We start from the raw sequence: 27722 nt of genomic DNA on the forward strand, positions 1-27722 counted from the left end.
ATCAGATCTTTAAACACTGGGGAGCCCCTAAGTTTTTGAGCTGGGAAGTGATATAACAGCAAACATCTGTTGAGTACTTACTGTGAGCCAAGCCCTGTGTTAAGTGCATTACCTGCATTAATTTAATCTTATTGCTTTCCTTGTTTTTACAGATTAGGAAACTGAGGCTCTGAGAAGGTAAATGACTTGCCCATGGACACAGAGTAAGGTGCAGAACTGGGAGTCCAACCAAGGGTAAGTCCAAAGTACCACTCTTACCCTTTCATACAGGATGGGCAGCCATACTGCTGTTTGGACTGGCCAGCAAAAGCTGTCAACTCCCTCAAGAGCAGGGCTGAGGAAAGGACTGCCTGGTCACCTGGGGCTGGGAAGTATTCCCCAGGTCATGGTCTCCAGGTACCAGGTAAGGAATGGTTCAGTAGGTCTTCCTTGATTGGCTGCTTCTCTGGCCAACGAACCATTGCCAGCTCTTTCATCAAGAGAGATGCTGTGCTTCCAGCAAACATTTTTAGAAGCCCTTATATGCCTGGTCTAGCAGACTTCATTAGTCAAAAGTGGCTCAGAAAGGCTGGACCTGCAATGCATTAGGCAGATGGCCTAAAAGGCCCTATCCATATACTGAGGACTGGCCACCAAAAGGAGGGCTGGATGTATTTTACATCCTGTGACTAGTGTTGAGAGGTCCAGTTTGTTTTTTTTTAATTAATTTATTTATTTATTTTTGGCTGTGTTGGGTCTTCGTTTGTGTGTGAGGGCTTTCTCCAGTTTCGGCGAGCAGGGGCCACTCTTCATCGCGTTGCGCGGGCCTCTGTCGCAGCCTCTCCTGTTGCGGAGCACAGGCTCCAGATGCACAGGCTCAGTAGTTGTGGCTCACGGGCTTAGTTGCTCCGCGGCATGTGGGATCTTCCCAGACCAGGGCTCGAACCTGTGTCCCCTGCATTGGCAGGCAGATTCTTAACCACTGCGCCACCAGGGAAGCCCGAGAGGTCCAGTTTTATCTGCTCGTCACTGTAAAGAATCATGGACTAGAAGGGAAAAGAGGAGGGCCCGTTCAGTCTGCTTATGTGGCGTGGATGGGCTGCCGCTCTTCCCAGCATGTCACTCTAGTTCTCTGGCTCTAGTTCTTGCCAAGCTTGGAACTACACCCAAGAAGCTTGGGAATCCTAGAAAGACAGAGCAAAACACTGATTCTAATCCTGCATATGTGAAAATCGTCCTTGCCCCATGTGGAAGTGTATATTCACTTCATTTATATAAACCCTGGGCGGATTTGCACCAAGGATGTGTGTGTGGGGGGGTGTAATCTTTATTCCATAATACTCTGTTTCCCTTTTTAAAATGCTCCCTGGCAAAAAGAGAGCATTTGGAAAAAATTAGGCAAAAATAATACATAAGACTTAACATGGAACCATTCTGGGTACCCAAGAGATAAACAGTCACATTTCAACTCCCGACCAAGCCAGCAGCTGCAAGAAGTTGATAAGGATGCAGCAAACGGGGCTGGGGAGCAGAGGAAAGCACATATTAAAGCCTTTGAAAGGCTTGAGTTTTAAAAAGAAGAAGAAGAAAAGGAAGTACCTCCTTCTGCGTTTTACCTCCATCTAGTTCCTTTTGCACATTCTGTGAATTTTAAAGAATTACAGATGGGTTCTGACTAATCACGTCGCTGCTATAGCTTTAATCATTCTATCATTCTTCTCAATTTGCAGATGTGGTGAACTCCCCCCAAAACCTCCCAGCATTTGAGTTGTGCAGGGAACAGAGATGGGTGTGCTCTGTGGGCTCACTGCACAGGAATGCACAGCTCCTGCGCTTTCCTCCATCCTGGAAAAGGCTTGCTGAGCATTTCACTGCCAGGACAGTACTACAGAGTTTGAGGAGGATGGTGTGGTCTTGCTGCCAAGACCAAGGAGAACGCTGTCCCAGGTTCCTGCTCTCCTCCTCTATCAGTCTCCTCTCACTGCATCCTGTCTCCCCACCTCCACCCCACTCCCACCCAAAAGAAAGCTAGATTCTGAACTGGCCTGTCAGGCCTCCAGGCCTGTGTGTTGAGCGGTGCACGACGCTGGCCTTGACAGTCAAGGTAGATGTGTGTGTATGTATGTATGTGTGATATACATACATTTTCAGCAGCCGAGAGTAAAGTGTCTCGAGAAAGGGGTGGTTTTTATCACTTGTACAAAGGTGCCACTTGCGCTGGGGGTGGGGCGTGATAATAGAAGCCGCAATTCACAAACCCTGAGTTTAGCAAGCCAAAGTCCGGGGCAGGACTCCAGGCCCCCAGGGCACAGCTCTGTAGACAGAGTGGCTGATTAGTGAGGAGAAAGAAGGACAGTGGGCTCTAGTCAATGTAAACAGCCATATTTTCAACATAATTTACTACAGGTCTCTGAAGTGTATATAAAACATTTTAGTGCAACATCTTACAAATAGTTTTCCTTTAAAAAAAACAAACAAAAACAAATCAACAGCTCTCTACATCATGCATGGGTAGTTTGCCTACCCTACCTCTTTTTTTTTTTTTCTTCAAAAGCTAACGCAGAGAAACCATTGTTTGAAAAGAATATGAAAACTTGCTACAGAAACACCCTGGGGAAAGAGGGTGTGGTCATATCCATGTCCTGGAACGGGGCCTAGCACAGTGTCGTTTTTCATTAATGCAACATCGTAGATGTAGATAAGTCAAGAGAGCAGTCGGCAGTTTTCCTCTGCGTGTCTCTCCTGTAGGCAACTTGCAGTGAGGTTTCCCAGCCACTGGAGGCCACCATTATCACTCATCTGACGCCACATTTCCATAGAAATGGCCAAAGAAAGAAGGTCCTGGGGATTTTCATAGAAAGCTGAAAAGCTCACCCTTTGACAGTATCCCCTGGCCCAATAGAAAATGCACAGGAAAAAAAAAAAAAAAGTTATTAAAATACTGGCTTCGGTTTCTTTTTTTTCCTTTCAAATCTCCTGCAAGTGCTTCACTTACTTATGTGCAGCACTGGCTTTTCTTTCTTCTGTGAACCAATTCAAACTCAGATCTTCATTATGCATCCCAGTTCCAGCCAGCCCTCCGGCATCTTTCCTTTCAGACAAAGGGAATGTACATCATCTTCTCGAGTTGGCTCTATGAATTAAGGGCCAGCAATTTCCCACTGAAAGCCCACACCCTGAAATGAAGAAATGGGGCCAAAGACCACCTTATTTCCTCAACACTGCACCTGTTGTGTACCTCTACAGCATTGATGCAGCACAAGAAATGGGGACGAATACGTGAGGCATCAGTGGGATTCAGGTGGCGGTGCCTACACAGTCTCACAGGAGAGGACTGGTGTATCTGGGAGGGAGAGAAGGCAGCCTATGTAAGCCCCTCAGAAAACGGCTGGGCAGTTGCCTTGCTTCCCCCTTGGCTATGACATATCAAAGCACCTGCCGAGCACCCAGGCCCCCTGCGCACCTGCAGACGCCAACAAGGATCGGCACCCACGTGGCCTGGAATCCTACAGCCCTTCCCTGGAGTCTGTTCTGTCTCAGAACAGGGTTTCACACTAATCTCTCTGGTTAGACTTAGTTCCAGAATCCCTGGAGGCTTTTTCCAAAGTGGGAACTCCCTTGGGATTCAAGCTGCAAGTTCATAAGGAAGGGAGATGGACCTTTTGGCCAGCAAAATATGAGAAAGCCAGGGCAGAAAAACATCTTCATGGAGCGGGCAAAAGGAAACACTTGCAACCGATGATGCTCCAGAGCCCAGCATCTTGCCCAGCAAGTGTAAAATAACAGGTGACACTGGCCTTCGCCAGGCTTTAAGGGGCATTCAAATAAAAAGCTGCCATGACAGTGAACAACCAAATCACCTAAAGCCACAAACAAGATCTAAGAAAGGGAAAGATAAAAAATCCACAGACAAAGGCATGTGATCACTTTCTGCCGAGATGAGGTAATCCATAAAGATTACAAAGGGCTGCGTCTGGGCCTCACCTGGGCAGGTATTCTTATGGCAGTGAGATGCAGGTCAAACGGCGAAGAGGAAAGACATCAGTATCTTTGAGAAAAATCTAATTGGAAGGAAGAAGGAAAACCTAGTCTTCATATCTCCAGGGAGGTAGTTATTCCTCCCTGTTCTACAATGCCTGCCTCTGGAAACCTGCCCCTCACTGCTGGCTGACTGTCCCAATGTTCACGAACCTTAGTCGTCAGCCAGCCCCAGTGCCTCCCGACGGTGTATGCGGGGGCTGCTGGGCCCTCTGCAGGCTCACTGGCCATCTTCCCTTAAGAGTTTGGCAAAGCACCTGAAAATAGAAGCCCACCTGCTCGCAGTTATCAGTCAGAGACTGCCCTTGCAGAACAGACCAAGCCAACAACCAGCCTTGTTTCCTTCTTTCACTAATCAGTGACTGATCAATCTGAAAGTCAGCAGCTGCTACAAGCAGCCCTCTGCCCACTTTAACTTGCAAAGTGTGTGCCGTCTGGAGCTTCTGACTTGTTCTCCAACAGAGTTTGCTCATGTTTTGGCAAGGTTGGGATGAAGCCTATTGCCTCCCCAACAGATAGGCTAGGCTGGGCGCTATCTACTCCTAGTGGGGTTATGCAGGATTTATCTTGTACATACAGTTCTTTGAAGCAAAATTCAATGCTTTCATCTTGACTACAAAGTGGTTCCAACAACTCCAGCTGAGGGAAAATATAAGATACAAATTGGGCCCACACTACACATAATTTTCAAGTCTCCTGAAGGAAGTAAAAAATGTTTGGGTATATTTTGATCCATGGGTGGCATTTTCAAGTGTGCAAAAATGAAAAAAAGTCTTGGAAGAGATTCCTTTGCGCTATAAAGTTCGTCCTTCCTGCTGCCATCAGTTGTATTTAAGAGTAATTTGTCCACAACATCATGGAATCCAAAAAGCGTAAACCAAAGGGATTGAAAAAGCGTCCCTTACAAAGAATAAGAACCCCTGTAACATCTATATCTGAGAATACTATATAAATCAGTGAGTAGACGTGGCACCGGGAGCTACTCACCACATTACCGAAAACAGAAACAAGCAACCTAATTCGGCAGGATAGCGCCATCTGCTCGAAAATAGCTAACCAACCAAGACTGCCACCTAGAGGCAGTCCGCCTCTGGCTGAGCGGCGACTCCGAACACTTCTCAAGTCCGACCGTGTTCTGTGAGGGCACCCCAGAGGTCGGGTGCTGTCCGCTGTCTGATCGCAGAGCAAGAGGCAGTGGGGAGAGCCTCAGCTCCTCTGTGGCTTATGACCGCCAGGGGTCCCCTTAGTCTATGGCTCCTGGGTGGATACTGAGCACAGGGGGCTCCAGGCAAGTGGGGGAGTAGTTGAGGTGTGGTTCCTTGATCCACAACAGGGGCACCCCATTCTTCCCGTCGGAGTTCTTGCTGGAGTTCCGGCTCTTGAAGCGCACCAGCAGGATGGTGATGATAAGGATGCCGAAGATGGGGAAAGGGTAGAAGAAGACGAAGTAGAAGAGCGCGTCGTTGGAGCAGATGATGGACTGCAGGGTGGAACCTGAAAAGGACCGAGAGGGTGACAGGACAATGAGGGCTGAGAACCTGGACTCTCACTCACTCCTGAAGACCCCACCCAACTGCATGGATGCAACTTGGCAGCACTCCTGCATCCACCCTGTCTTTCCCCTCCTGCCACTACTGGAGGGCAGACTACCCTGGTATTCTTGTTTTCACAACCGCCATCTCTTCCAACACAGCTGGAAGTTCAAACAAAGCCATGCCTCCATTTCCCACTATGAGTCAGCTGTATTGCTTGGAAAGCCACACAAAAAAGTGTAATTTATTGATTGTGAACTCAGCTGTATCTGGAGTGGTGAAGACGCTGACTCCACTTCAGCCTGAACCTCCTTCCTGGTTGTATTTTACATGTCCCTTTGCACTTACTTCTGCTGCCAATGTCCTTTGGAACAGAACACATTCTCTACCCACCAGCTTCTGAGAGCAGTTTTACCAGAAATGATGCTCATTTGATTAATGTTATCAATTAAACAGTCATTATGGACCACTTACAAATGTCTGCAGTGTATCTGTGGTTGCACAGAACACAGTGTTAGTTATTCCTGGATACAGAGGAGAATGAAACCTCACACCCCTGACCTCATCAAGGACTGCTGCTCTGTGACAGGAGCCTGGGCTCTGGGAGGCTGCATTTTCTCTGTAAAATAAGGCTGCTGGATGATCTCTATGTTCTGTGAAGTTTACTAAGTTTGAACAGCCACAGTGGGCAGAAAAAATGTGGTCTAAACACCCTCGCTTGTACTTTTGGACAGTGGGTTATCCAGCAGATCATTAGGGGGTCTAAGTACGATTTAGGGTTTTTTGTGGGTTTTTTTCGGCTTTCCTTTCTACTGCATAGCTGTTGCTCATCAGTACTATTAAGAAAATTTAACGCACACTTACACTTATTAGATTTCCAAGGTCTGTGAGATTGGTGATATCAAACACTTTTGACCAACGAAACCTCAACTTCCTAAGGTTCTATTTAATAAACAGGAGGTTATCAAAGAAAAGAAAAAGCTGACAAAACTCAAAATGATCTGATAAAATGTTGTGATGAGAAGTTGAAATTTCTAGCCAATTTTTAATTTCTGTATCATAGGCTAATTCTACTATAACAAACACCATTTTCAGTCTGATAAATTCCACATTTTGACAGAAGGTCAACCAAAAGAGCTCCTCGTTAGAACTAATAATTCAGGTCAGCAAGTATTTCCTCCAGTCTCTGTCCATGAGTCCCTCGGTATGATAAAAACATTGGGTTCTGGATCATTCTGTAGCAATAGCTGCTGGCTAACAGAGCTGCTGCTAAGCTCTTTCCAGATGCTCTATAACATCATTGCCCTTCTAGGCTGGTCTTCCCAACTAACCATGCAAAATCCACCTAATCCTCCAAGTTACCCTCCAAAATAAAAATGACTCAGGAACTTGAGAAAAAGGGAAAATGGCAGTGAGGTACTCAGACTTCATTTTATTTTTTCTTCCTCTCCTGTTGCTGATTTGCTAAAAAGAGACTAAGCTGGACATTCTAACAAGTAACAAGGTAACATCTAACAATACACTTGTATAATGAAATCCAACTAAAATTGAATCTGGTGGAGCATCAAGCTTATTATAAAGATTATCACTTCAATTATCACTTTAATTCCTCTCTCTGTTTTTCCCAAGGGCAATCAAGGGTCAGTTATATGAACTGGTTTGTCAAATCCTAAATGCCCACAACAGGCAAGAAAACGGCTTAGCAGTCCACCATTAAGCTCTGATTTTATCTTCCGGACAGCTGGAATCAACTGGAGTGACATCCTCCCCCTGAAAACTGGAAAAACTCACTTGTGTCCAGAACCCGGATGCCGATGGGGGCCGACTCTTCCTCCGTCAGCCGGTACCATTCCTTCTGAGGGCTGGGCAGCCACTCCTCCACACGGCAGGAGTAGTTGCCCGTGTCCTGGGGGCTGGCCTGCAGCACTGTGAGCCGGTAGAGTAGCGGGGAGAGCCTCTGGAAGCGAAGCCTGCCCTCCCAGGGGCTGCCCTCTGGGCCAAAGACAGCGTCTGGGCCCACGCTCAGCAGGGCTGTCCGCTCTGTGGGGTCCTCTTCCTCCTCTTCTTCCCCCTCCTCCTCCTCCTCCTCCTCCTCCTCCCCATCTTCCAGGCCAGGGCTGCCCCTTTTCCCTCCAGCTTTAGTCCTCAGGGAGTACCAGGCCACAGCGAAGCGGGAGTCCTGGCTGGAGCGAGACACGATGCTACAGTCCAGCTGGAAAGCTGCCTTCTCGGACACCGTGGCATTGGGGACCACCGTGTCCACCTGCAGGGCGGCATCTGGGGGGAGACAAGGCTGTTTTAATTTCTGTTCAAAACAACCTAAATGTCCACCACTAAATATGTTCCAGTAATATACAAGAGGATTCTATGTATCTATTGAAAGGAACAAGGGGGTGCTGTGTGCAGAGAGGTGGAAGGAGATTCAAGAAAAACTGTTAAGAGTACAGCACACGGTGCACTCTATGCATCATCGAGTGGAAGAAAATAGAAAATAAGTTTTATACTAACATAAGAATCTGTTTAGGGGCTTCCCTGGTGGCGCAGTGGTTAAGAATCCGCCTGCCAATACAGGGGACACGGGTTCAAGCCCTGGTCCGGGACGATCCAACATGCCGCGGGAGCAACTAAGCCCGTGCGCCACAACTACTGAGCCTGCGCTCTAGAGCCCGTGAGCCACAACTACTGAGCCCACCACCGCATCTACTGAAGCCCGTGCACCTAGAGCCCGTGCTCCACAACAAGAGAAGCCACCGCAATGAGAAGCCCGCGCACCGCAACGAAGAGTAGCCCCCGCTCGCCACAACTAGAGAAAGCCCGTGTGCAGCAACGAAGACCCAACGCAGCCAAAAAAAATAAAATAATAATAAAAAAAAAGAATCTGTTTATATTTGCATGGAATATCTGTGGAAGAATGCACAAGGAGCTGGTAACATGGATGCTTAAAGGGATCCAGGGAGGGAGGGACACTTATTTTCACTGTAACCCCTTGTAGTGGTTGAATAGTGTCCCCCCAAATTCATGTCTACCTGGACCCTCTGAATTTCCTTAACTGGAAATAGGGTCTTTGCAGATGTAATTAGTTAAGATGCACTCATATAGTGATTTGGGGTAGGCCTAAATATAGGAAGAGGAGAGGACACAGAGAGACACACAGAGAGAAGGACACGGGAAGGCAGAGGCAGAGACTGGAGTGATGCAGCCACAAGCCAGGGAACACGGGGCCGTGAGAAGCTGGAAGAGGCAAGGAAGGACCCCTCCCTAGAACCTTCGGGGGAGCAGGGCCCTGATGACACCTTGATTTCACACCTCTAGCCTCCAGAACTGAGAGAGAATAGATTTCTGTTGTTTGAAGCTACAATGCTTGTGCTAATCTGTTATGGCAGCCCTTGGAAATGAATTCCCCATCAGCAGCTTTTGAATTTAAACTGGGTGCATGTAGATTATTGCCTACACCACAGGGAACCAACCCAAGGAGGTAAAAATTGTCAAAGGATTGAAGCTAAACAACAGACAATAAACCTGAAAGGGGGGCTTCCCTGGTGGTGCAGTGGTTGAGAATCTGCCTGCCAATGCAGGGGACACGGGTTCGAGCCCTGGTCCGGGAAGATCCCACATGCCACGGAGCAACTAAGCCCGTGAGCCACAGCTACTGAGCCTGCGCGTCTGGAGCCTGTGCTCCGCAACAAGAGAGGCCGCGATAGTGAGAGGCCCGCGCATCGCGATGAAGAGTGGCCCCCGCTTGCCGCAACTAGAGAAAGCCCTCGCACAGAAACGAAGACCCAACACAGCCAAAAAATAAATAAATTAATTAATTAATTTAAAAAAAAAATAATAATAAACCTGAAAGGGCCCCTCACCCTGAGTATAGACCCCCAGGAGGATAACACAGACAGTGTCCTGACAGAGGTGGGAGACGCAGACTAGCCACGGAGAGACACCTGAGCAGGTAAATCACATCCCACAGACACCACCAGGCAGCTGTATCTGTTTCTTTCTTTTGCGGGTTTTGGCTCACTGGGGTAGGTTCTAAACAAGTAATTCACTCCCTACCTCCTAAAAGGCCTCCCTTTGGCTCTGTTTATGAAACGCTCATGAAAGATGCCAATGTGGCATCAACGAAAGTAGAGAGACCAAATCGGATTCTACTTGGATGACAACCAAATAGGAGCATTTCCCAAGTACTGTCCTGGGCTTACAATGAAGTGGCTGAATCGGCGTGCCAGTGAACACAAAGCTGGTTACCACTGCTTCCGTGGGGCTCTGACAAGCCCCTCCCCACCCCCCTCAGCACATCTGGAACCTTGTGTGCACCGCTGGACACAAAAGCTTAGGAACCAGCTATAGGTGGCAGGCACGGTGCATCAGCTCTGCTATCACCGGGGCTGGGGAGAGATGCTGGAGGGCGGAAAGCGGCAGGACAGGAAATCAGTTCACAGGCGACTCAAACTCCCTCACTCATCGCCTTATCCCTCCAGGGAGCAAGGCTGACATGCCAACAGAGAGAGACGCTGTGCAGTGAGGCAATGGACCCATCATGGCAAGGTGGTCAGGGACCGTGGGACATTCAGTTCCCCAGAAGGGTCTCTTCCCATCTACTCTCTCTTTGCTGTCTTCTCATCTAAAGCTCACAATTTTTCGGGGCCCCTTCAAGTGCCTTGTCTCTGTTAATGACTCAAGTTTTTGGTTTCCCATGTCTGTCCCCTTCTAGAAGAGGCCAAAGTATCTCCCTGGTCAGCCTTTGACACTCTTTCCTTCCTTTTCCATGTGTAAGCTACAAGAAAAAAGTTCGTCCCTGCCCCTCCCCAAGGTCATGCTGATGCTCCCATGCTGTGACCTTGACCAGTGACTCTGGGCTATGGGTGAGGAATGTGGTTCTCTCTCTTCCCCAGTGAGCCAAACACAACTACTAATCTACTCAGCTACAATATCACCCAGGGTAGTCCTTCAGTTTGTATATTTCGTACTACAGTCGCCCCTAAGCAATGCAAGGCGATTCTTAACCCAACTTTTAGAGCTCTTTTATTTCAAGTCTTCTCTATGTTCAATTTATAGCTCAGAAAAAAAGCTTTGAGGTACATCTACATAACGAATGTTATGCAACCAGTAAAAATGGTGGTCATGAAATGCTTTCAATGACATGGGGAAAGGCTCACAAAAGAATGCTGAGTGGGGGAAAAAAAATCACATAAAACAATAAGATCCTGACTTCGTTGAGAGAGAGAGAGGGAGAGGGAGAGAGACAGAGGGACTATGAAGATATGTAGGTAGTGAGATTACACATAACTTTTTGTTTTTTTTGGCTGTAGGGCATGCGGGATCTCAGTTCCTTGACCAGGGATTGAACCTGTGCCCCCTGCATTGGAAGCGCGGAGTCTTAACCACTGGACCACCAGGGAAGTCCCCACAGATAAATTTTCTTTTCAAACCTATATTTTTCTGTTTTCCAAATGCTTTGTTATTAGCATGATCACCTTATATAATCAGGGAAGAAAGGAAGGAAGGAAGGAAGGAGGGAGGGAGGGAGGAAGGCAGGCTACTCAACTGACTGAACACAAGGCAGACTCAGGGCTGCAGATTTAGGGGTCACATTGTGAGCACACAGTGTGCCGGGAGGGAAATTTGGGCGACCACCCAGTCTGCTCAAAGTACTGGCTGTGCAACATTTCTCTTCAGGCTTCAGTTCCCTCGACAGTAAAACCGACCACTTGGGGTTGTTTTGAAGACTGAACATAAACAGCCTCACTGGGGCTGGGACGCAGCTGGCTGCCTCCTCCCACGCTGCCTGGGGCCTCAGTGTGCGGATCTCTGAAATGGGTGGGAGGTGGAGGGGCAGAGTGTTCCGCTGCCGTACTTACCATTTACCTTTGGGAAAAGACACGCAGCAGCTTCTAAGCAAGGGGGGCGGGGGAAGAAAGCTCATGGGAAATATGAGTGACTCAGAGTAGAGGCAATTTCCCCTCCAGCTTAGGCAAGACACGGAGGAGAGAGATAATGTCCTTCTCCTGTAACAAAGGCTGTATGCACTCCCCGAAGTGTGTTCCATGATGTGTGGGGCGCGCATAACCGTGAAGCTCCAGGATTCCACCAACAAAAAGAGCTGCTCTACATAGATGTGAAAACATTATGAACGCTTCCAACAGTGCTCACGACCACAAACAGAACCCTGGATGCTCAGAACACAAGACAAAGCATTCCCCTGCATGGAGGTCACAGTGCATTTCCGCTCCATGTCCTTCAGGGGATCACTGACTTTCTGCTCTGATATGAATGAATGATGATGTGATGTTTCGCAGGACACAGGAACCCTGCAAATCTCTGCTTTAATTATGTGTTTGAATGCGGAACAATAATTCTACCCAGTAATTATATGCATTTGGGTACTTTAGAAGCAACAATAAAGAAAAGCAGAAGGCCACAGAGAACAGTCATTAGTACCAATAAAATTATTAGGAAGTGAGAGTATAAAGGCTGCAGCTACTTCATTTTCCATTTAAATCATATGAATCAATTCTTTTCCATTGAAAATCCACAAGCTGAATTTTCTGAACCACATGGCTACTGTTGCAAGATTTTTGCCACTTGTCTGAATCTGAATGTATTCTTTAAAAAGAAAATATTCTAGGCTCTGGAATAAATAATTGACAAATGTTATTCTAGTTAAGAAACAGAATCACCTTAGGCCAAAGCCAGATGTGCAATTTTCCATTCACTAGGGGAAAAAAATCTCAGACAACTGTGAATGCAAATGTACAATGTAAATGCTCATATATTTAACTGCAAGTAACTAATTAATTGCGTTAATTTAATTAACAATTAGTTCACTTTAAAATTAACTAATTTTATGCAGTGCATAAAATATCACACTTAGAGGGGAACCACCAAAGAGAGCAGAGGCCTGGGGGCATTAACCCTCACCTGGTCGCATGACTCGAACAGCCGTCTGGCCAGCGGTGTCCTCTGCCCGTCTGTACCACGTGCCGCCAGGGCTGGGCAGCCACTCCTCGACGCGGCAGCTGTAGGTTCCGCTGTCCTGCACCGCCACGTTCTGGATGAAGAGCCGGTACACGCCCGGGGAAGGGCTCTCCAAGTGCAGCCGGCCCTTCAGGTTGTTCTTGGCCGCCTGCTCTCCGTAGTGGAAGGTGGCGTCGCGACTCAGGCGGGCCAAGGTCTCCCGCTCCGGGTGGTTGGGCTTCCACACGAACCACTCCACCAGCAGCTGCGAGGCCGCGCTCGTGCGGTTCAGGACCACACACTCCAGCTGCACCTGCCGCGTCTCCAGAACCGACAGGTTGCCCTGCGCCTGGCTGAGCTTCAGGCGGCTGTCTGCAAAGGCGAGGAAAGAGCTGTTGCCAACAAGAAAACAACGAGCCACTTGCACGCACCCCTTCCCGGCGGACGTGAGCAGGTGCCTTCCAAACGCAGGAGGACAGCAGCACGCTCAATCAGCAGAAGCACCGCTCAGGCGCATACCCTGAACGTTCTGAGTTCTTGATCTCGGGTCTGAGTGCCTGAGTTTCATGGAGTTCAATGTTACGGTAACAGCTGCCCCCTAATTTATAACTCTCATCGGTTCAGATGCTTAGGAGAGGACGAGCGTGCACGGTAGATGACTCCACGTCCAAGGGACAGCAGACCACAAAGAGCATGGCCAAGGGGAGGGGGTGGCTGGGAAGGGACAGCAAAGGGCATGGTGAGAACCCTGCTGGGAGAGCAAATTTTTAAAACTGACTACATGATGGCTAGAATGTGCTGGCCTGTCTGCCTCAAAAGAACTGCAGGGGAAAGCCACGTTAATACGTTCACTAGCTGGCCCTAAGAATTGCGGTTCTTACTTTCTTTACCAAAAAAAACCCCACACGGGTTCCCTCTCAAGGTGGAAACAGAACTGAACTGACATCAGTAAAGAAAAGACGGATACTGATGGTTGTTTGAAACCTCAGCCAATCAGATTCTCCTCTACAGAAAAAGTGTCATTAAACGCGGTACACTCTGATCACATACAATTTCATAAAGGGCCCAAAAGCCTCTTTGGACCAGAGGGGTTATAAAGCTATGAAACTGTAAATGCACAGAAGCCCCTGGGAAGGACACCTCCTGAGTGATATCTGAGGAGGGGGAGGTACTTTCACTTTTCACTTTTCCACTTTAATACTGTCAGAATGTTTTATGATGCACATTTATTTCACCTTTGTAATAAAAGGTCAAAAAATTAAAAAACAACAGAGAATGTATTTCAAATAACCAGTCTCCGAAAATATATACTTGGGAAGATATTAACTCTGCTTGTCTCTGGGTTGAAAGATTATTTTCTCCTTTGTGCTTTTTTAGTATTTTCCAAAAGCTCTATAACAGTGTGCTTTCTTATTAAAAAAACAGGCGGCGGTGGGGGGAAAGGGGGTGGGTGGGGACTAGACGAAGCGGGGCAGGGGGGAGAAAAACACACAAGTTAAAAATCTCAACGGAAAAGGGGGAATGTGTTGTTTTAATCTGTGTCCTGTGAGTTTTCTGTTTAGTGTTAATGTTCCCCATAAGCAGAGATTTCACTGTGTTTTGACAAGAAGCCTTACAGCCCTAGTGCACTGCCCCAGTTAGCTTGCTGTGAGTCTGTCATCTCCAATGGGGAAATTCCCTTGACAAATTTAGGACCTACCAAGAACCTCTTAGTTTCAGCACAAATGAGAAAAGGGAAAGGCAGAATGATGACTAAGAGGAAACGCGGTGGGGGAGGGGTGACCATGACCTCCCAATGGGGAAAGCGGTCAGAACTGAGAAAAGACAGGAAGAACAGAAACCTGAAAGAACATCTGTGGGCCTAATGGCAACCTTCAGTTCTCAAAAGCCCCAGGGACTGGCCTGAAGGCAGGACATAGGTCACTGGAAATACCAACAGGAATCACTTAGACCAGAGCTTCCTATTTTATGCACCAGAAGGGTCTGCATGAAATGTCACCGTGGGCAGACCTGAATCCCTGGATTGAGAATCCCCGGATTGGGGCAGCGTGAGAAATGTAATATCCTGAGGAAAGGAGGGGACGAGCCCCATGGCGTTCAGCAAGGGCCAGGCCACACCTGGACTTCTACATCTGGTTCCATTTGCTCACAGAACTTTTTTTTTTTGGCCATGCTGCGCCAGGCGGGATCTTAGTACCCCGACCGGGGATCGAACCCACACCCCCTACAGTGGAAGCACGGAGTCTTAATCACTAGACCACCAGGGAAGTCCCGGAATAAACTTTTATTGAGGCCTCCTGGGAGACAAGCCGTGAGGATAGCATGGTAAAGAGAACAAGATCTGTGCTCACTCATGGGGTTACCCATCTAGTGAATTTAAATATATTAAGAGTGAACAAGTGATAGTGTTCACTACAGTGAACATAATAACCAATGATAAATGAATTTCCATGAGTATAAAATCTGAACAGGTAGTTCATAATTACTCATATATGAATAGGTATGCCAGGTGGTGACATGTGCTACGAAGGGGCTGGGGAAAGGGGATACAGAGTGACTAGGGTGTCATTTTAGTTTAAATGAGCTAGGAATGCCTCTCTGAGGAAGAACAAGATAGATGGACATCTATGGTCAACACGTTCCAGGTTACGAGAACAGCAAGTACAAAGGCCCTGGGGTGTCAAGGAAAGCAACCATTCATTCCTTATTCAACCAGTATTTATTAAGGGTGTCATGTCAGCGGCTGGAGATACAAAGACACAGCAGCTGTCCTCAAAATGCTTACGGTATAGTGGAGAAGAAATGAAAATAATTATTACATTATGTGTTTTATACGGAACCCCTGGTGATATAGGAGAAATCAGGCAAGGCTTCCTGGAGGTGGTGCTGAGTAAAGTCTTAGGAATGGGGTGAAGACAGGGGAGAAGCTGCAGGAGGCGTGCATTCCAGGAGGAGAGGGTAGCATAAGCAAAGGCATGGAGATGGGACGCAGGGTGGCAACACAGCATCCCACAGCCCATCGGGCACCAGAGGCAGGGATAACAACTAACTACAGGGCATGCAGGAATGAGGGATGGGGAGGGAGCTTAGGGCCACACTATGTGAGAAGTCCAAAGAACTAGAGCTTTTCAACAAGGAGAAAGGGCTCCCTTCACATGGTGGAAAGGATATGACTCAAGGCTAATCTTGGGTTGTTCTCGGGCAGACCTAAAACCTGAGAGGGAAATTACAGGGAGGAGCAACTTTTCAACAACCAGGGCTGCCCAAAAGTGGGACTGAGGGCTGTGGAGGCAGTCAGCTCTCCCTCCTGGGAAGTGCTCGGGCAGAAGTCAGACGCCATCTGCCAGGGAGCAGGATATAAACGGAATAAAGGCTGCACCCACAGGGTCTGAGAGGGGGCCGAGGGGTGGTTCCGTTCAGAGACAGGAAGGGCTCATCCGTGGGCTGTGCGTGGTAAGGAAGAAGGGGAAGCCAGAAAATGCCTCCCAGGCAGGAAGCCTGGGTGTGGAGCTGGCACCAGGCCGAGATCCAAGGTGCAAACTGCAAACCCAGAATGAGATCCAGGCGCTGCCGGGGATCCGGCCTTGCCGCACCTTGCGACCCCCAGCTGCCCCTCGGGCCTCTCCCGGGTGAAGATGCTGTGTACAACAGCAGATGCTGACGGAGGATGCTTCTCTGAGTTCGCCAGCAGCACCAGGACCCACTAGGTGAAGTGGGTGGGCCTGCAGTGACCTAGGATGATGCCCCGTACCGCACGCACATCCATCATGGACCCCGCAGAGCCCTGCCACCCCCGGGCAGTCTCTGCACTCAGCCTACGGGCCCAGGCTGGCTGCACCGTCTATCCTTACCTGGCTGCTTCACAGTGACTTCTGTGCGCCCCGAAACCTCCTCTGCCAGCTTGTACCAGGCGTAGTTGGGGCTCAGCAGCCACTCTTCCACATGGCAGTAGTAGCTGCCACTGTCGCTGACCTCGGCTCTCTGGACAGTGAGGCTGAACAGACCCCCGGACACGTGCCTCTCAAACTGCAGCCTGGCTCTCAGGCCCTCCTCCTCGGCGTAGGTGCCGTACTCAAAGGCGGAGTTGTGGGTGGTTTTGAGGATGAGCTTGCCGTCGGCATCCGAGGGCTTGTGGACGTACCAGAGCACGGCGAAGTGGGAGTTCTGGCTGGTCTGGGACTTGACTGAGCAGTTCAGCTGGATGGGCCTGTTTTCCACCAGGGTGAGGGTCCTCTTTGATTTGCTCACCTGCAACTTTGTCACTGCAAAGGAAAAGGGGGTGCTTCAGCAGAATCACCACAAACCCCTGGAAATGTGGCCCAAGTCCCGCCTCCAGGCTCCCCGCCTGGTTTCGTCCAGCACAGCTCCTAGAGTACCAAACACTGGTGGGCTTCCCCCAAAGCGTGGCTCGGCCTGAGGACAGCAGAACAGAGCCAATCTCACCCCAAAGAACCCTCCGCTTGCCTCCTCCTTGCCTCTCCCTGGCTCAGGTCCTCACCATCTCTACTGGTCTCCTGCCAGCTCTCCCTGCCATCATATGGCCGCCAGGGGGATCCGGCAAAAACACACCCAGCCCGTATCAATTCCCTGCTTAAGAAGTTTAATGGCTCCCAACTGCTTACAGACAAGAAAAAAAATTCCTTTCACAGTACAAAGTCCCTCCAGGATCTGGCCCTCGCCCCGCTGTCCTCACTCACCTCCAAGCCTCCCCCGTCACACCCACAGCACACCTCCTCATGCTGCTCCGCCCTGAGCTCGGTCTCTGCTCAGCTGCCCTCCCTGCCTGTCTCCTACCATCTCCCCTCCGGCCCTTCTCCCTACTCACCCCCCTCTAGTCCTCCTCTCCCTCACCCCCATCCCACTGGGTCAGATGCCCCTCTTCTGTGCTCCCATCAGCACCCTCACGCATCTTCAGCTTGTTTTTCCTTACTTCCCTCCCATGCTATCCACGAGCTCCCCAAGAGCAGAGATCAAGCTTTCTCCATTTGATCTGCAAATATTTAGAGTGTGCCCACTCCGTGCCCCTCACGAGGCTAAGTGCTGGGGGTGCTCTGAAGAATAAGACGGTCCTGCCTGGAGATGTTCTCATAACCGCACCCCCAGATTCGGGCTTTGGAGAGCACCCACTCAATCAGTGTTTGCTGGGATATGTGAGTTAGTGAGTGAGTGAGTGAGCGGGTGAGCGAACGAGAGTGAGCTGGAGGACTACGGTAGCAGGTGGCTGGAGGATGCTGGGGTGCTCTTCCTGGAGGATGGGAAGAGAGAAGGCAGAGAAGAAAATGACAAACAATGGGACAGAACAGAGCCAACTCCGGCCTCCCCTTCCCCTCACGATCCTGCTCCAAAACCAGGAGGGAGGGCAGACTCCAGAGGGCCACCCTACCTGCTAATTAATGACCGTGCTCTCCTTTAAGGTGGCAAGAAGCCACGGTCTAATGAAATATATCTTATGAAGGTAATTTGAGATCTCACCCATTCCATCATTATTATACTTGGCTCTGCTTCCCCTACCCACCACCTTCCCCCTACTGAAAAAGAGAAAAAAGGAAAAAGTCACAATTCCAAGTTCCTCCACCAAGTTCCATGCACCAAGGCAACTGAAACTTCTGAAAGCCCCAGACTGTCACCTGGGCACTGGGGTAACCCACAGACAAAGGTTCTGAGTGGCCGAGAGGATTCAGCGAGCTAAGTACGGCAGAATCCGACACCCAATACCATGACTACAAAAGCAACTCTGAGGCTGTTTCCCGGTGCTAAATCAGGGGACACTCTTCACAAAGGAAGCTGGATTCACGTACCTACAGACCTTCTCAAGCCATCAAGAATACACCCGGCACCCGTCTGAGAGAAATCCCCTGGCCCATGACCCTACCCTTCTGGTTTCATCTTTTTTTGGGAACAAGCCCAGTCTCCTGCCTTCTCCCTTCTTCAAACGCACCAAGTCCTCCAGGGCACTGGAATCCAGGGCAGGCTTTACCAGCAAGCAACCAAGCTCTGGAAACTAGATTCACATTAGCTTGCCAGTCGACTTTTCATATCCGCTGCCTCTAATACTTGAAACCACCAGCTCCCTTTTCATTCCTTTCCAACCCGATTCACCGCATGCAAATGATATCTCTATCAGAGCAAATGACACCACCTGAATTATCTGGTTCTGGGCCCAAAAAACTGGGTTGTTCAGTGTAGAGCAGAAAGAGCTTTAAAATGCATTATTAATTGGGGCCAGATTATTTTTTGCAACTGTTACTAAGGAAACCTCCATTGCTATAGTAACCGCATATATTAAACGGGATGCCTATGACTAAACTTCAGCTCAGTCACATGGTCAGTCTGAGAACAAGAATCCAAGGAAGAGAATTGTTTCAAAGCATTTCCATTTTTTTCCCCTCCTTCCCACGTCAAAATATTGTGAGGTGTTGAAAAGCTTGAAAGAGGGGCATTTTTGAAATTTGGTGCATGTCTGACAGGCAGGCAAGGGGTCAGGCTCCTCGTCTACACTCTGAATTTCCTCCTGCTTCTCAAGGACAGGGAGGACCTTTCCTGAAGCCCAGGGGAGACAGCAGCCTGCACGACTAATTAGGAAGCACTCACACGTCCTGCCCAGCGCTGCCCTGGGCGGTGCGCAGCCTGCTAGCACCACCTTCCTCCGTGGGGTTGGGAGAGCCCAGCCCCCTCAAGAACCGTAGGCATTTTCATCTGCAAGATGAGAACAATCACAGCATTTACCTGAGAGGAGTGCTGTGCAGATTAAAAGCAATATCCTACAGTAAGAGTTTAGCACAGGACCTGGTCTATAATAAACACGCAGTACATTTTCACTATGCCCCTTTCTTTTCGGTTTCCGGGCTCAGTCCCACGTTCAAAGCTCCCTATGAGATCGAGAACTGCCAGACCTAAGTGGCAAACTTGCTACTGAAAGTATCGTCCACGGACTGGCAGCATCCGTGTCGCCTGGAAGCTTGTCAGAAATGCAGGCTCTTGGGCCCCACCACCCCAGACCTCCTGAACCAGACTCTGCCTTTTAACAAGACCCCCAGGTGACTCAGATGCACCTGAAAGCCCGAGAAACCTTGGACTTGGCTGTGTGAGTGAAATGGACTTAGGCAATACACACAAAGGTGAAAGACAAGATGCTGAGGACTTGGTTAATCGCCAACAGTGAGTCAGCAGGAGGAAGAGGCAGGAAGAAGGGTGTGAGGCTGCGGGCCAGGCCCCACCATTCAGCACCCCGCCTGCGAGCCCAGACGCCAGCGCACCCAGCAGCCGCCTTCTCAGGCACCTCACGACTTCCAGAGCGGGGCTGTTCCCTGCCGGAGGGAAGGGCCCTTTCTTTCTGCCTCCGGAGAGTTTCCTTCTGAGGCCTCGGATCACCTGTGGCCGGGCAGCAGCAGCACCACCTGGGGTGGAGACGCTGCCTCACAAACGCCACAGGTGAGGCCCAGAGACCTGCGGGCTCACGTGCCCTCCAGGTGATTCTGATGAGCTAAGTTCGAGAAGCCACAGGTGTGGCAGCGAGGGGGCCACAGGTAACTCTAGAGACAGCAGTTTCTGTGCAGTGGTGCAAGCAGCAGCCAGAGGGTAGCATACAGGCAGTGAGGGAGCAGAGGGAGAAAAGGAAGACTCTGTTCTTTGTTATAGATCCGTGACAGTAATCAGTCATGTTAGGAGGAGAGGGGGCCAGTGGCTGGACAGCAGAGATTTTTCAAACTGAGGGATGCAAGTCAGCTAACAGACTGGGAGAGAATGAAGGAAGAGCTGTGGGGGAAGTGTGTGTGTGTGTGTGTGTGTGTGTGTGTGTGTGTGTGTGTGTGTGTGTGTGTGTGTGTGTGTGTGTGTGTGTGTGTGTGTGTGTGTGCGCGCGCGCGCGCGCGCGCATGTCCCACCTGTCCTCATAGAAGGAGGGTTACTGCCCTGTCTGCCTCACCCATCTGCAGACACAGCAGTGACCCTTGCTCACTGACTCCAAATAGTTGCGCCGGGTGTTACCATGACAACGAGGCCTGAGGCGCGGGGGGGCGGGGTGGGCACTCCTCTAGGGCTCCTGGTCTCATGCTCACTCTATCTGTCAACAGCCAGCGGGCAGAAGCCACATGCACAGGGGACAGAAGGAGAACCCCAGGTTCTCCTGAAAGAAAGGAGGGGCCAATCCCTCTGAAGGATGGGGCAGCCTGTCACCTACTAGACTGTGACAAGGAGAGCCACTGTCACAAGCCCTGGACTCCCAGAAGTCAAAGAAAAAGCCCTCAGCTCTGCCAATCTGCCAGGTCAGCAATAAGAAATTGGAGAGAACGGATTTGGCAGCATCCAGAGGGTACTGAATATTCATCCTGACTGCCCATCAGTAAAATCCCAGCAGAATACACCCAGTGACAAGTCAGCTTTCTACACCGGAGGCTGTCCTCCTGGAAGCGTGTTTATTGCTTCGTCAAAGTTTTTTTTTTTAATAAATTTATTTATTTATTTTTGGCTGTGTTGGGTCTTCATTGCTGCACACGGGCTTTCTCTAGCTGCGGCGAGCTGGGGCTACTCTTCGTTGTGGTGTGCAGGCTTCTCATTGCGGTGGCTTCTCTTGTTGTGGAGCACGGGCTCTAGGCGCGCGGGCTCAGTAATTGTGGCTCATGGGCTTAGTTGCTCTGCAGCATGTGGGATCTCCCCGGACCAGGGCTTGAACCCGTGCGTCCTGCATTGGCAGGCGGATTCTTAACCACTGCGCCACCAAGGAAGTCCCTGCTTCGTCAATTTTAACGTGCAATATTTAATAGCCAAACCAAGATATGGTTGTAAATATCTGGAATATGAGTGCTGACATTTCCCTTATTCCTCTGTATTTAGGGAGATGTAATTGGAGGGTGTTTTGGGTGCTAAAGAAAATCAGAAAGAAGCAAAGCAATGCTTCAAAATTAAAAGAGAAAAGAATTGATTAGGAGCTCAGAATCGAATATGTTGACCTGGCTTAAAGGCTTGCCTAAATGCCCCTTGAGGGGTCACACTCTGCCATCGATGGCAGTAAGGCTAAGCCCGATCAACAACAAAACAGGAGGGATGGTGTTCCTTGAAGATTACCTTAGGGATGTGCATTTGGAACAGGAAGTCTAGAATGGTCAATAGGAGATCCACAACACGTTCATCAGGCCATCCAGCCAGAGATTTTAAAGAAACAAATACCCGTGATGTGGTCAGGTCAGCAGGTGGCTCTGGCAAAAGGACTGGTCTGGGGCACAGACCACACAGAGCCTTCTTGGGAGCCAGTGACATCAGCTGTGGAGGGCTGATAAATGGACTGGCATGAGCGAGCCAATGGTCCCTGGGTTTCTGCCTCATGCTGTTGGAATAAGAATATTGGACAAAATCATCTTCTAAAAGGGTTGGGGGCAGGGGGAGGGCGATGATATTCCTGTGGAGAACACCAGAGCAGGGATAAGAATCCATGTTTTGAGAGGCAAGGTATGGAAGGAGAGCATAAAGAAGCCAGCACTGGGTTGAGCTCTGGTGCCCCCAAGCCTTAGAGCCACCTGGTGGCAGAAGTTAGAACAAATAGAGGCATTCGAAGAGGCACAACTTAAACTCCTATACCATTAGCAAACCGTGTCTTGAGGAACCTCTACAGGGACCTTGTGACCCCAACTTAAAAAGAACAAATTTAAGTATTTGCTAAAGGGGCTCAGGGATGGTAAACCAGACAGAGCGGGGATTAAATCAAAGTATGCGGTACCAAAGAGAATTCCTGAGGGGAAAAAAAAAACTACCATAATAAAATAAAATGAAGAGCCTGGACTCTGGAGCCAGACTGCCTGTCTGGTTTTGCATCTTGCCTCTGCCACTTATTATGAATCACTGGAGAATTTATCTATTCTCTGTGTCAGTGTCCTCACCTACAAAATGGGTGAAGCTAGCACCCCCTCATGGCATTGCATGAATTAAGAACGAAGAATGTTATTGTATATAAAGCATTCAAGGTGGTAATGGGCATGCTACAAAAGCTCAGCAGAGATTAGCTGCTATCGTTACTGTTGTTACTTCTGCCGCTACCGGTGCTGAGCCGCCTCCACACAGCACTCTACAAAGAGAAACCGCTTCTGTAAATGATACTATTAACTGAATGCAGAAAGGATACTTTCTTTTCCCCCCTTTTTTTGGCTGCGCCGTGCAGCATGCAGGATCTTAGTTCCCCAACCAGGGATGAGACCCGTGCCCCCTGCAATGGAAGCGCGGAGCCTTAAACCACTGGACCACCAGGGAAGTCCTAGAAAGAATAATTTTTTATTATATGGCCTTAAGAAAGGCCGAAGTCTCCCTCTCATCCACCCCAACTGCTTTTTAATAAAGTTCATACCTGGGTTCCCATCCCCACTTCCCACTCTCTATTTCTTGACTCCGGCAAGTCCCAACCTCTCTGAGGCTCAGTTACTCCATTTATAAAATGGGAAAGCAGTAGCTTCTTCCCAGGGCTGCAGCAAAGGTGACTGAGGTCATCTACACCAAGTGTCCAGTACACGCTCCGGCACGCGGTCAGCCCTCTGGTATTTTTCCACTTCTACTTCCCCCAAATAAAAGCACCAGTACCAACCAGGGTGTGCGGGGAAAAGAGTAAAAATGAACATGAAGCCCTTTGGAAAATATTAAGTGCTCAGTGCATAAATATTTAATAAGGAGAGATTGTAACACTTAAGGGGGGTGCACTCTCCCTGGTGCCGCAGCCCTTCCCAGGGGCCGCGCCCGCCCAGCCTCAGCACCCTCCTTGCTCTCTGCGGCCCCCAGAGGGCCAGCCAAGTGCATTACCATGCACCTCTGAGCAGAGGCCACGCACGCTGCTGCTGCCTCCCAAGTTTCCCACGCCAGCCACTGCTAGTTCTCGCTTTACAGTGAAATCACAAACAAACTGACTCAGTGTAAGCCACAGGAGACACGAAGACAGTGTCTGGGTCAGAGCAGATCCTGGGTCCCCTGACTATTCTCCAGGGGGCAATAAAATGATGTAATGGAAAATAGAGATATATGGACATCAGAACGACCTAGGCTCCAGTCTTGTTCCAATCTGTTTTCCATTTGACAAGCTGGTTTGCCTCCATCAAGGCTCCTAAACACTGGGAGCCTGGCTTTCCTCATTAGCAGAATGGGCATAAAAGCATCTATATTATTTCATTGCTGGATGAATTTAAAAAGAAAACAGAGGTACTAAGCACAGAGCCTGGCACCCAAGACGTATTTAATACATCTTTGACCCTTTTCCCCTTTAGTAGCACCATGAATTGATCTGAATCCAAATAACTAGAACCTTCAATGACCTAACTCCATTTTCTTCCCTGAGTCACTCCAGCCTTAGATTCTAAGTCGTGAGACAAACAAGCAACTATTAGGGATTTATTCAAAAAGGCAAGGCTAGGCAAGGTCCTGGGGTCAGCCCTTCCTCTACCTTCTGCAGCTGGAACCACGTGACGGGCACCAAGGAGGCTCACAGCCCGACCCTGAGGCCAGAGGAGACCACAAAGGGTGCAATTACTCAGCGAGGCAGGCAAGCGGGTCCCTCGGCACTTTCCACAACAAGGGTTCACATAAAATGGGGTCTCTGCTTAGCCTTCCATTAACCTGAAAACCCACTTCACCAGAGCAGCCTCTTCCCCGGCATCTCGTTGTCCAAGTTTAGGCTCTAATTGGCCAAGGAACTGTCCCATCATTTATACAGTTCACTTGTTCCAAACTGGTTCGATACAGACTCCGTCCTGGGGTTAGAAGAGGCGAAGGATAAGCCCAGACACTGCCATTTCGTAACCTCGCGTTGCTGAAAATAACAAGCACCGTGACCATCTGCAGTGGTGGAGCAGACCGGGCTGGGCACACATCATGGCTGTGAGCAGGCAGAAAAATCCTTTCTGCAAGGTGTTCAAACCATCTTGGCAAAGTGGGTGGGGCAGAAAGTCAGAAAAGAGTCTTTGCAAAGTCACCTCCCATCCAGCCCCCACCCTTCGTTGCACGCATGCCTGTGCTCTCCTGCTTGGGGCCAGGCAATGGAGGGAAGCAGGAGCCAGGGCCGGGGTCCACCCTCCACCTGCTTCCACCCTAACCGGAGACAGGTACAGACACGGAGGAAACCATAAGAGCAGCACTAACTTACCCTCTGCCCCGCGTTAGGGGAAGGGCCTGATGAAGGCGAGTGTTTGCAGAACGCCCCCTGACTAAGGCTCCCCAAATGAGTGCATCCTTGTCACCTGCTGCGAGAGAGACCCCGCCTGCCTGCTCTCATGCGCTCAAATCCAGAGCAGGGGGACAGGGTCTGGGTCAGGGAAAGTGTCGAGGAAGGAAGGACAAGGATTCAAACCTTGGCTCCATTCGCCAGCTAGGCAACCCTGGGCTGATCACTTAATCTTTCCTGAGGCTGTTGTGCAATTCTCATAAAATAACCAACCCTAAGCACCTAGCACAAAGCAAATACTCAGTAAGTACCTGTTAGTTTCCCTTTAGCCTCTGAGGTTCCTTGTCTGCAAACGGGGGGGACAGTGGTACCTTGTTCACATCAACTGTTGCAAGGATTATAGGAGATGACATTAAGAGATGGAGCTTTCTGCAAAACAGTCTAGTTGGCCTGCACGCTTCACAAATATCAATGTCTTAACACACACGCGCACGCATGCACACGCGGCTGGGGAACTATTCTAGATTAAAGGAGTCTAAAGAGACACGACAGGGACTTCCCTGGTGGCGCAGTGGATAAGACTCCGTGCTCCCAATGCAGGGGGCCCAGGTTCGATCCCTGGTCAGGGAACTAGATCCCACATGCGTGCCACAACTAAGAGTTCGCATGCTGCAACTAAGGAGCCGGCGAGCTGCAACTAAGGAGCCCGAGAGCCGTAACTAAGACCCAGTGCAACCAAATAAATAAATAAATATTTTTTTAAAAAAGAAAAGAAACTGCCAAATTATTAAACATAAATAAATAAATAAAAATTTAACAAATGATAAAAATTAAAGAAAAATAAAGAGACATGACGACTAAATACAATGTGTGACCCCTGACTGGATCCTAGAAGGAAAAAACACCGTAAGGGGCATTTTCAGGACAACTGGGGAAATGCTAGTACTGTCTATAATCACGTCAAATTCCCAGGGTCTGATTACACTGTTGTGGTCGGGTGGGACAAAGTCCTGATCTTCAGAGATACACACTGACGTATTTAGAAGGAACTATCCTGACGTTGGCAACTTACCCTCAAATGGTTCAAAAACAACAAAAAATTACACACAGAGGGAGAAACAAACGCGGTAAGATGTTAACAACTGGTCATCACCAAAAGGGAATACGAGTCTTGCGACTTCCTACACACTTGAAATTTCTCAAACTAGAAAGTTGGGAAATAGGAGCAGCCGGGCCGAGGGCTCAGCGCACGACACTTCCCGCCTCCCTGCGGGTCTCCTCAGCCGGAGCAGGCGTGGGGGACCCCGGGCCCCTCACCTGGCTGCAGCACCCTGATCTCCAGCAGGTTGGAGGTCCTCTCGGCCAGCCGCGTCCAGGTGTTGTTGTAGTTCCTCCGCCACAGCTCTGCCACACACTGGTACTTGCCCGCCTCCGTGTCGCTGGCTCGGCTGATGCTCAGCCGGACGTTGTTACTGGACTCAGCCTTTTCAATGGCCGTTCGGGTCCGGAAGCTGGAGGACCTGTCCCCCCACTGGACTCCTCCATCCCGGGTAAAGGTCACCAGGTCATGGAACTCGGCGGTGCCCACCGGCTGGAACCGCCACGTCACTGACACGGGGACCCGGGCGGGGTAATGGGGTTTGATGATGCACTGCAGGTCAAAGGAGTCACTGTAGGTCACCCCCGGCGTGCGGGAGATGGCAGTGACTGCAAAGCCCGTTTCTGGAAAGAGAGCAGAGAAACTCAGGCCAGAGGAAACACTTGGCTTTCTCAGGGCCATGCGACGCAGTGACAGGGCTCCTGGCAAAAGCTAGCATGACAGAGCAAAGGCTCACACATGGGGCTCTTTGGATGCCCAGGCCAGTATTACTTTTGCTAGCGTGTTGACACGCAAACCCAGCAGTTCACAGGACCCCACAGAAAGAGGCCGGCGGCAACCCTCCTTAAGCAGCACTAGCAAACTCTTCCCGATGAAACCCTCATGTGGATTTGTGCTGGATCAGTCCCACTCACAGGGACTGAGTGCATGCAGGCGGGGCCATCCCTAGATATCTTGGGATTCCGCGCTGCAACAGGAGAAAAGAGCCCCAGGGCCGATTTCCTTCATCACACTCAGGTGGATGCACCCTGCCCCAGCCCGGACGGCCCCTGTGCCTGGCCCACCAGTGCGTCAGTGCCGGAGCAGGGGAGGCAGGTGGAGCAGGTGCCTGTGCTCCCAGGGCTGGGCAGCGCCGGCTTGCTCTCCGGTCCCTCTCCCACCTCCCCACGGAATCCAGGGCAAAGAGGCAGCGAGGGACCCACAGCAGGAGGGACTGACCTTCACCAAGGAGGACCTGGGGTGAGCTGGGGCCCTGCAGGTGCACTAGGCTGAGTCTCTCCATAGTCCAGCATCACTAATCCCCAATACTGACTCCTCAGTAGAAGTGATCAGAGTCCCCTCAGCCTTGAAATACGACTGACTGTTAACACATTCGTTATGATCATAAAACTGACAGCAGCCATATTTCCTGAGCACTATGGGCCAGGCATGGTGCCAACTGCTTGGCTTTCATCACTCTTCACTGAATCCATCACCCCTTTCTTACAGATGAGGAAACTGAGGCCCAGAGAGGGTAGATAAATTGTCCACTATCGAGCTGGCAGTAAATGGCAGTCACGCTACAAATCTGTGTGCCACTGATTCCAGGGGGCTTATTAGGTTGCTTTACTCCCAGGAAGCATAAGACAGTGGTTAAACGCACACAGACCCTGGAGCCAGATGCCCAACTTTGGCACTTTCTAGCTATGTGACCTTGAGCAAGTTACTTAACTTCTCTCTGCCTCTATTTCCCCATCTGTAAAATGGGTCCTTGTGAAGATTAAATGAGTTAGTATTTATAAAATACTTGGAATAGTACCTGACACACAGTATATACTATATTTTGTTAAATATGTAGTTTGTTTAAAAAACAAACAGACATAAAGGAAAGTACTTTAAACTTCACAGGTAAAAAACAAGGCACCGAATGAATCTTTTGTCAGAGCCTGGCCAGAGCCCCTTGGTAAGCTCTGGCTATGGGAACCACAGACATACGGTGAATATGAAAAAACTC

At 49.6% G+C, this 27722-nt stretch overlaps 1 protein-coding gene across 4 annotated transcripts in view; it reads right to left on the bottom strand.

Annotated features, from left to right (window-relative positions):
• Window positions 1-2345: 2345 nt before the first annotated feature.
• The window catches only part of IGSF3 (immunoglobulin superfamily member 3), a 101228-nt gene continuing 75851 nt past the window's right edge, over window positions 2346-27722 (bottom strand). For 3 of the 4 annotated variants that reach the window (XM_057526705.1, XM_057526687.1, XM_057526694.1), the window contains 5 exons: window positions 25948-26352; window positions 16352-16762; window positions 12465-12872; window positions 7341-7826; window positions 2346-5511 (listed from right to left, as the gene is read on the bottom strand). In XM_057526705.1, coding sequence (XP_057382688.1) covers window positions 5261-5511; window positions 7341-7826; window positions 12465-12872; window positions 16352-16762; window positions 25948-26352 — 1961 coding nt within the window. In that variant the 3' untranslated portion in view covers window positions 2346-5260. The remainder of the gene's footprint in view (window positions 5512-7340; window positions 7827-12464; window positions 12873-16351; window positions 16763-25947; window positions 26353-27722) is intronic. The other variant, XR_009005057.1, reaches the window with a different exon arrangement.

This window comes from Balaenoptera acutorostrata, chromosome 1 (genome assembly GCF_949987535.1).
Source record: "Balaenoptera acutorostrata chromosome 1, mBalAcu1.1, whole genome shotgun sequence".
NCBI classification, from domain to species: domain Eukaryota; kingdom Metazoa; phylum Chordata; class Mammalia; order Artiodactyla; family Balaenopteridae; genus Balaenoptera; species Balaenoptera acutorostrata.